Source organism: Thamnophis sirtalis, unplaced genomic scaffold, assembly GCF_051295495.1.
Source record: "Thamnophis sirtalis isolate CommonGarterSnake01/CBP01778 unplaced genomic scaffold, rThaSir2_p1.2 scaffold_6, whole genome shotgun sequence".
Taxonomy (NCBI): Eukaryota; Metazoa; Chordata; class Lepidosauria; order Squamata; family Natricidae; genus Thamnophis; species Thamnophis sirtalis.
Window position 1 is genome coordinate 50,367,162 of NW_028261386.1, and position 10,093 is coordinate 50,377,254.

General features: G+C 39.4%; 1 protein-coding gene across 1 annotated transcript; it reads left to right on the top strand.

Moving 5' to 3' along the window:
• The first annotated feature begins 2,166 nt into the window (after positions 1–2,166).
• DEGS1 (delta 4-desaturase, sphingolipid 1) lies at positions 2,167–9,501 on the top strand. The gene is made up of 3 exons (XM_087717843.1): positions 2,167–2,362; positions 5,287–6,029; positions 8,713–9,501. The coding sequence occupies exons 1-3, from the start codon at positions 2,281–2,283 to the stop codon at positions 8,857–8,859; spliced, it is 972 nt and encodes a 323-aa protein (XP_087573969.1). The 5' UTR covers positions 2,167–2,280; the 3' UTR covers positions 8,860–9,501.
• The last annotated feature ends 592 nt before the right edge of the window (positions 9,502–10,093 follow it).

The window sequence follows — 10,093 nt, forward strand, 5'->3', positions numbered from 1 at the left end:
TGCAGACAACACAGGCTCATCCCCAACAGCCTGCGCCTGTCTTCAACAGTGAAGGGACAGGGGGGGGGGGGACATCCTGCAGCCAAGAATTCCCCACATCCATTTGCATCCCTGAGAACAGATAAACTTCCAAGTGGCCTCAACGACTCTCTGAAAGAATGCAGATGACCAGCTGTCTGCAAGAAATATAAATCCTTCCATTCCCCACCATCCAGTCAGAGCTGAAGAAGCTTGTTGGATGAGAAGTGAAATATCTTCAAAAAGAAGTCAAGGTCCTCCTGAAGTGGGGACTTTGGGACTATATCTTCCAGGAATAATCACTTTTGGACTTAGTGTGGATCCTTCTCCTTTGATCCGCTTGGCTCAATATTATTTTTTTCCTGGCTTCACTGCATATATACCCTCAGATGAGAAATTTTATTTTATTTGTAATATATAATATGCATTTATTGTTATGTCTTAACAATCAGATTCTTGTTATATAAAACAAAGTAATAAATTAAGTTATATCAGTAATATTTTAATCCCTTTTCCTATTCTGTAATTTGTTTAATTGTTAACTTTCCCTCCTTTTTCCTATTCTGGAATTTATGTTTACTTATTACCAACAGGCAGAAACCATTCACTTGTTATTGAAAACGCTCTCCCTTTTTGTGGCAGCCGTTTCTGAAGCTTGCAGGTACAAAACAGAGAAGATGAAAAATGTGTTGCTAATCTCCTTTGGCACGTTCTACAAAAAATAAAAAGCAAAAATTATTAAGTGAAGGGGTAAAAAATAAAGATGAAAAATGGTTTCCACCTTTCTTCGATAGTTATAAATATAAAATACAGTAACCTTTTGATCAGAAACTTAATAAAACCTAATATTTATGTAACCATGGACATTTCTAATCGACAAACCTCAAAATTTAATGGAACATTTCCTTCGGCTTCTAGCCAAAAGCGGCTTTCACGAAGACACAAAGATGGACTGTAATATCCGTTCAGACGTTCGCCTCTCCTTCCTCTCCACCTTCTTTTTACCACCACCCCGTCCAACAATCTAAGATCCAACAAGCTGGGCTTCCGCGCGTCTCTTGTTGAAGAGTCCAGTTGATATCAATGGGGGCATTGTCAATATCAACCTCCTAGAAGGGGTCCGCGCGAGTTGCAAGCAAGGTTTTAAAGCGCCGCTCAGCCCAGGCTCCTGTTCCCAAAATGCCGCTGTTAATTGGAGAGGTGGTGGTTGAAGAGCGTGTACGAGAGAAGGTCCGAAGGGTTGCGGTCTCTCCGCCTGACTGAAGGCGGGTTAAGACGTCGAGAGACTCGCCGCGCCGAAGCGAAAGGGGAAACTTTTAAGAATTAATTCTGTTACTGAGACCTTATTTAAGACTGAAAGGCGCGTGGAAGCATTTAAAGCAGTTATATTTTGAATTGAGCTCTGGGCGGCTTCTAACCAACAATTAAAAAAAAAAAAACCACCAAATTATATATCTCTTAAAACTAGCGAGTTCTCTCAGGCCCGGAAACGCCTTCGGTTTTCACGTTCCCAGCTACGGCTGCAGTCTTCTTCCCTGTTGTTCTTTGTTTTTTTGAGTCAGCGGATATATTTATCTGAAGCATCATCACAAGTGGCACATCGCCCAGAGAGAATTTTCCGAGGCAAAAAATGTATGCACCTACGCGGCCTAAGCGATTATTTACAAAGATAAACGTTATGCCTTACATTATTAAAGCATCCGAAATATCATTTAAGAGAGAGACGTTATTAATATAGCCCTGAACATTAGCCGGGTCACAGGAAGCGAAAGGGCCGAGTCTTCGTTGCGTCCCTGAATGGTAAAAGAAGTCAGGGCAGCCCAGGAGAGGGGGGCGTCTAAGCAAGCTCATTTCCCGGCCTTCACCGCCCTAACTTCCAATGGAAGAGAGGGCTCGCAGCATCATTTCTTAGGTCTAGGCAGCTGATGACAACGGCTGGGCACAGTCTGCAGAAGTCACAGGTAACGTTTTTTCACCACAAAATTTGGCAATGTCGCAACGCAACACACCTAACGCGCGAATCCTCTCCAAATGTCTGAGGGGGGGGGGGAAAGGACCACTTTGAATTTTGGGCCGTCTGGCCTCTCAAGAGGCGCTGTTTCCGTGACGTCACCGCCCGCGGGAGCCAATGGGGCCGCGACGAAGAGGCGGCCGTCGGCGGAGAGCCTCCTTCCTTTCAATGTGACGGTGAGAGGCAGCCGAGTAGCGGTGCGTGAGAATCGGTAGAAAGAGCCACGACCCGGTGGCGGCTTTTCCTCCGGCATGGGAAACTTTGTGGCGCGAGAAGATTTCGAGTGGGTCTACACCGACCAGCCTCACGCCGACCGCCGCAAGGAGATTTTGAGTGAGTCCGGGCGGGGGCGGAGAGGGGTTTCCCCGCCTCACCCAATTCCGGAGCTTGGGCCGCCTCAGCCTCTTGTGCGGCAGGCGCCGCGTTGCGCCAATGCCTTATGTGGAGAAGCGAGCGCGACCCAGTCCGGTTGGCCAAGAGGGGCGTCGCCGCCGCCGGCGTCTTCTCCTGCGAGGCCTTTCGTGGTACGAGAGGCTAAAGCGACGGCGGGGAGGGAGGAGGAAAAACATCTGTGGGCTCAGTGAGTCACTTCAGAAGGAGACCCATTACTACGATAGGCTCTTTTCGACACCCCGTCGACTTTCTTCGCCTCTGGGTTAATCACCCCCCCCCCCCAAAAAAAAAATCCAAGTCGGTTAAATGCTAGTTTCTTCTTGGCCGGCGCCCCTGTAGGACTTACTTCACGTGACATCCCAGCTGTGGTTTCTACCATGAACTGCCCAAAGAAAAGATTGGAACTCAAGTTCGACTCGGGCTTTGCTTACGCTCAGAGTTTATGATACAGGTTTATTTGCTGATTTATTAGGGTGATACCCTGTCTATCTTTTAGGAATTCAGTTCGCCTCTCCCATTTCCCCCCTATAACCACAGTCTTCTGAAGGAAGATCAGCCTAAAGGGGGTGATGGTCATTAGGAGTGTCAAATGGAACCTGGGTGTCCCTTATCCCAATCAACACTCCTTAATTACCCATTCATATTTTTTTCCCCAGCCTTCTCCTAGATTGCACTCATTTTGCCCTTGGGCATTCCCCTGCTAGTCGAACACCTTAATCACTATTTTATGCTGGCTCTCCACCTACTGCTTTTTAAAAAATCCCTGTGTGTGTGTAGATGTGCAATTTGTGCAACTATGGGTATTTGAATCTAGGCAGTTAAGTAATTTCTAGTGTTATGTCTGGTTGTGAAAGCTGAACACTTATGAGTACTCAGGAGATCAGTGAGTCAAGTAAAGGCTGCCTCCTTTCTTGATGTTCTGAGCAGCTGGTAGAGTCACATCCTTTATGCAAAGGTGTAAGTCAAATAAGTTTGTGTTTAACACACAAACTTGCTGAGGGAAATGGAAGATGGATATATAATGTTAAATAGAATGTTGAATTCATTCTTAAATAACGTGTAGGTTGAAAGTAGTTGGAGTTAAGTATTTACTCAGGTTGCCATGAAGAATTGAATCCAATTTGATGATGTTCAATATGCAGACTGACAGGTCTTTTAAAATATTGCACAATATTCCATGAAGCGTTGAAAAATAAACTGTTCTATTTAAACCGTTTAAATTTGCTTTCCCTATATCTTGGAGTTTAATTATTAATTTTTATTATGTGTTTACATTAGTAAAAGACAAATACAGAAATATAAGAGCCACAGTGGCGCAATGGTTGGAATGCAGTACTGCAGACTACTTCTGCTGACTGCTGGCTACCTGCAATTTGGCAGTTCAAATCTCCTCATTCTCAAGGTTGACTCAACCTTCCATCCGTCTGACGGTGGTAAAATGAGGACCAAGATTGTTGGGGAAAATATGCTGACTCTGTAAATCTCTTAGACAGAGCTGTAAAGCACTGTGAAAAGGTATATAACTCTAAATAAGAGGTATATAAGTCTAAATTGCTAAAGGAAATATGCAGGGGGAAAACAAAATTAAAAGGGAAAGAAGCAACTTACACCCTTCTTTATAAACTGATTATTCCTCCCCTCTTCTTAACATTACAATAATTCCTTCATCCCCCTATTCAAACTTTTTTCAAAAATCAAATTTAGAAATCAGCATAACACACAAACCACATCAAGAAATATCCTTCCAAAACATCCTAGGTAAACCAAAAGACTCAGCAGCCCTCAAAAACAAACAAACAAACAGGAATTTACAACATACAGGGTAAAAAGTGCAACAGCCACTATGCAGGACAAACAGGCAGACTAGCAAAACATGAACACCAACTAGCAATCCAAAGACATGATGAAAACTCTTTAATTTTACAACATATGGACAAGTTAACCATAGTTTCAACTGGGAAACATCATCCTAGATCAAGCCAAGTCCAAAAATGTTAAAGCACCTGGAAGCCTGACACCTTGACAAGTTGGTAATCAATAAACATGTAGACATTAACAATATCTATGTATTGTGTAAAAGACAATCAACAAGTCAAAAACAGAACAGAGGGATGAAAACAGTGCCCCACCAGTAAGCAACACCAAGATGAGAATAGATTAACACCAGACCAACAATCAAGAAGTGAACAGTAACCCCAATCAAGGAACTACTAAACAAGCTAACAGTAAAGAACCCAACCAAAGAACCTCCAAGACCACACACAAGGGGTGCAAGAAATCCTTGAGCCACAGAATAAAGCCACAGCCATTCTGGGAAACCTAGCCACCCTGGCACACTCCAGCATTACATCACTAGACTGTAGTTGCCCTAGTCTAACATCGGTGTGAACCACAACCATTCCCAGCATGGCGTTAGGTCACAACCACCTCAGGAAACCCCAGCTTAGCCCACCTCAGAAGTCCTCTTCTGCCCTGCATTCCATCTCCTTAGCTGATCTTTGCCATCTTCTCCTTCACCAAAAGGACTGAGATGGACGAGACATAGGCAGGTGGGGAGGGTTGAATACCCCTGCAGTCATGAATATGGGCGGGCTGCCAAGTATCCAAACTTTGATCACATGATCACAAAGGTACTACAATGGCCATAACTTTGGGAACTGGGTGCAAATGCCATTGATTAAGTGCCACTGTAAATTCAAACAGTTGTTGACTGAATGATTGTAGCTTGAGGGCTACCTGTAGTCTGTACTTTTGTACTAACTCAACCATTCTTTAATGTAATCTTCTAACTTTTGAATGAGTTTTTACTGAAATCTCAATTCTGTTCAAATTGTCAGTTGATATCTATTTTCTTCTTTCAACAGGCAAACATCCAGAGATAAAAACCTTGATGAAACCAGACTACAATGTGATCTGGTTGGTTGTACTTATGGTGTTTGCACAACTTGTTGCCCTTTATCTAGTTAAAGATTTGGACTGGAAATGGGTTATATTTTGGGCGTATATATTTGGCAGCTGTCTCAACCATTCCATGACTTTGGCAATTCATGAGATTGCTCACAACAGTGCCTTTGGCAATTCTAGATCTTCCTGGAATCGATGGTTTGGAATGTTTGCCAATCTCCCACTTGGTGTACCATACTCCATATCATTCAAGAGATATCACATGGATCATCATCGTTATCTTGGTGCAGATGGAATTGATGTGGATATACCTACCGACTTTGAAGGATGGTTTTTCTGTACCCGTTTTCGAAAACTCATGTGGATTATTCTCCAGCCACTTTTTTATTCTGTTCGACCCCTCTATATTAATCCCAAGCCAATATCTCGATTAGAAATCATTAATTTATCAATTCAATTTGTCTTTGATGTTCTTGTATACTATTTCCTAGGAATAAAATCATTGTTCTATCTTCTGGCAGCAGTAATATTGGGGCTGGGCTTGCATCCTATTTCAGGACATTTCATAGCCGAACATTATATGTTTTTAAAGGGGTATGAAACATACTCATATTATGGACCACTGAATAAACTTACCTTCAATGTTGGCTATCACAATGAACATCATGATTTTCCTAATATTCCTGGAATAAGTCTTCCACTGGTAAGTAAATATTAATATATTTATTTTGTTTTTGCAGCTAAATGCTTAAAACCTGATTTCATGAATATGCTATTTTATAGCCAATTAGATTCCTGCTGCAATTCAGTATGTAGCATGGTCATAATACTTTGAAATTAATATAGGATGTGTGTACTTTCATTACAATTATTTACATGCTACTAACGTACCATTATAACTACTAAGTGTTTAGAGAGGAATTGTAAAAGTAAATGTTTAATGAACTAAACATAGTCACTTGTTTCAAATATGCTTATTCGGAGCAGTAGCGTATATTAAGCTAAGATTCTTTAACAGAGGACAAGGGATATCACATATCACCATTTGATAAAGTTCAAGTATTTTTGGCAAAGTAGACTCTTCACAAACATTGATGTAAGAAAGGGATTTATAATTATTATAGGCCTTAATTGAAAATATATACATGTAGCCTGCAGTTCACATTTGCACAAAAATGCTCTATAAAGTTAGCTAATATTTCAAATTTAACATAACTTCCACCACAGTGTTAATACGTTGTCTTGTATCAAGTCAGAATCATCACGTTTAGCCAAAAATTACTATTACACAATTTCTGTACACATACATTGCTTGCTTCTGTGACTTCAGCAGACTTTCAGATTTAAGACCTGTTAGATTTACAGCAAACATAATTGAGGTAAGAAGCAAACTTAGGCTGTTCTGGCCCTTCAGAAAAGTTTCAAAATCCAAAAAGAACAGGATTATTCTTAAAGCCAAACCCTGTGTCTGTCCAGACATTAAAATGGGGTCAAGGGAAGAGAGTGACAAAATAGTTTGGTATTGAAACACTGGTATTTACATTTATCATAGCTTTATGAAAGAATGATAAAGAGGAAGTGTACAAATTAAGGTGGTTGATTTCCTTGCCTCAAAAGCATAAAATCTAGCTGCCATTTGGATATGTCACCTACCTTAGAGAAAATGTGGGTTTGTTGGCAGCTTTATACCATTATATAATAGCAAAGCTTAAAAAGTAATACAAATTAGTCTGATAATTTCTCAAGAACATAGTTGCTATATCTGCTAGATTACATTTCTGTTTTAAACTGATAGCCCTTAGGGTCCTCGCCCCCCCCCCCTCAAAAAAGATACCCTTTGCTGTTTTTAGTTTTTGTTAGTTTTGTGTTTTTATTTGGCAGCATTTTTTTCCCCTGTTGATGGCCTTACCAGTTTTGTTAGCAATTTGAGGAGCTAGAGGAAATAAGTTTATACAGTTTGCCTTGCTGATTTTGAAAGTACAATTCATGGAATAGAAGAATATATTGATGGAGAGGTTTAAAATGTATACGGCATAAATAAGGATATCTTGCCTGGATACTAGGACTGTCCAGAGTTGTCATAGGTTGGGCAGCCATACAAGTAAATAAACCCAAACTGAATAAACATCTGTGAGAATAAGCATTTCATTACAGAAGATACTAGGATAGTGATGGCTAACCTTTTTGTCATCACGTACAGAAAGCCCCCCTGCATGTCTGCAGCCATAATGCAAAGCACACACGACACCCCATCCCTGTGCCCTGCCCCCTGCACATGTGTGTGAAACCTCCCATGCCCCATTTTAGGCCTTCTGAAGCCTCCTGAGACCAAAAACGGGCTGCAGGGGGGTGCGCAGCTCCCCAAACATGCATGCGCGTTTTCCGCATGTGCACGCACATGCACAGCAGAGACCCAAAAATCACCTGGCCAGTGGTAGGCGCATGTGCAATGGAACTGAGCTGGGTGACAGCGTGTATGCTGCAGAGAGGGATCTGTGTGCCCCCTGCGGCACACTTGCCAGAGGTTCGCCGTCATGTACTAAGACATGGAATACTTTATAGCGGAATAAACTGCTAAGATACTTCTTTTGGAAGAGTTAGTGAAATTTATTTGAAATTAATCCATTGACAGTTTTAATATCCCAATTCCTTTAGCAAGAAATGTAAGGAAAGTATTTAAGAAATTTTTACTTTTATTCGATTTCTATAGCTGTCTGTCTGAAACAAGCAATTATGTTGGATGTAACCAAATTGGAACATACTGGTGCACTGGTGGAACTCCCTAAACATTCAGCAGTGTTGGAAATCTGATTTTAGGAAGATAAATAATCTATATACCACCAGTTTTAGCAATACCTGAATTATGTCTTTTAGGTTTATACTGGTAATAGCAAAAATATCTTATACTTCAGAAATAGAAGGTGAATGGTATTCAAGTACTAGACTCTGGTACTCCAAAATTACTAGAAATGATTTTAATAACACCATGAAAACTCTAATATTCATAACTGAGATATATATATATTAGGTATTTCTCTTTTAATTTCCAAGTCAATTAAGAGACATTTGTTTCTAGTGCTGATACAGGTTTTTTAAGAGTAGATAATCATTTTTATGGGAAATGTAAAGGTGTCTTAAACTACAGTAGTTATATTTAGGACTCAAGTGATAGAGAAGTTTTTAATTTGTTCCCAACTGGGATATTCTTGCAAGCTTTTCTTAATGGTTAGTTGATTCAGTTTGGGACTGGAATACAGTGTTATGTTGTCTGTTGATGTGTATTCAGCATCATGCTTTTGAGGCTTTGAAAATGAGGTTTTTGCATTTTTTAAAATTAAAGATGGAATACTGGATTAATACATGTATGCATATCTTTTCAATTTTAGCTAAAGAAAATGGCTCCTGAATACTATGACCACTTACCACAATATAACTCTTGGATTAAAGTGCTTTATGATTTTGTGATGGATGACACTGTCAGCCCATATTCACGTGTGAAAAGACCTATAAAAGGTGATGAGAAACAAGAGTAACCTTTCAGACAAAAAGTTTCTTCAAGAACTTCACAGGCGTGTCTTCATGGTGGCTGGAACAAGATGTCACTTGATAAATACTTGATGGCTTGTTATCTTGACCAAGGCTAGAATATGGATATATTGTTACATTTTAAAAAATATCTCTGAAAAATTAAAAACATTGATAGAATTAGAATGTTCCTCCTTTTCCATTTTTTCTGGCATAGTTGTTCTGTGCATAATGTTATTAATATAGTAACTTGATTCTTTAAACTTAGTTGTTTAAATTTATACGATTTGTTTCAAGTATCTGCTGACTACTGCATATTTCTTATTTTACTAACAAAGTGTAATTATTAAACTTCTAGTTAACATTAATTTTGATTTACATTATATATTAAAATGTCTGGCTTCAATCTCTTCCAAATTACATGTATGTTATGGATTATCTTATGTAATGCTGATGTAGCAGAAAAGACAGTATTACATTATGATTATTTAAAAAGTACAAGCTCCTTAAAATATCAGTACTCTCTGACTCAAACATGTTAGCTATTTGGAAACAATTGTATTAAATTTAATTAAAATAAGCATATATCCATCAGAAGCTTGTCTGTGGAAAACCGTTTATTATTCTGTGGAATAAATTCAACAATATATGATATTTTGCATTTATGAAAAAGAGTTTTTCTTCTCTTCTACTTGAAGTCCCAGAGAAAGCATGTCATTTGATCTTATTTGGCGGATATCCAAAACCTTCAGAACAAGTATTTTGGTGTACGAGGGTAAGGTGAATTTACAGATAGTGGAATTCAATTTGGCAGCACTGTCATTTAGTAGACACTTTTATTTTGAAAATATTAGTATGTTGCTACTCTATACTATTTTGCTTCAGATTAAGTATTGGATTAATCTGCTTTGGTAATCCTCAATAGTCTTACAATCTATTGAAACCCAGATTTGAATGATTCTTGTCCACTTTTCTATGTCATGAATTATTTTATTCACCTTTGCCATTTTCTTAATCACCTTTGTTACGTTCAAGTCCCCTGTCCCCCCCAAAGTGCATCAAACATTCCAGCCTTTCTTACAGGGAAGATATTTAAGATCCCTGACACTATGGTGGTTCCCTTCCTCACTTTCCCTGCTTTCATTATATCTTAAGGACCATAACTGGACAGTTTTGCAGAAGTGCACACACATCATAGATATGTATAATGGCAGTACAATGTTGATATTTCTATATTCAATC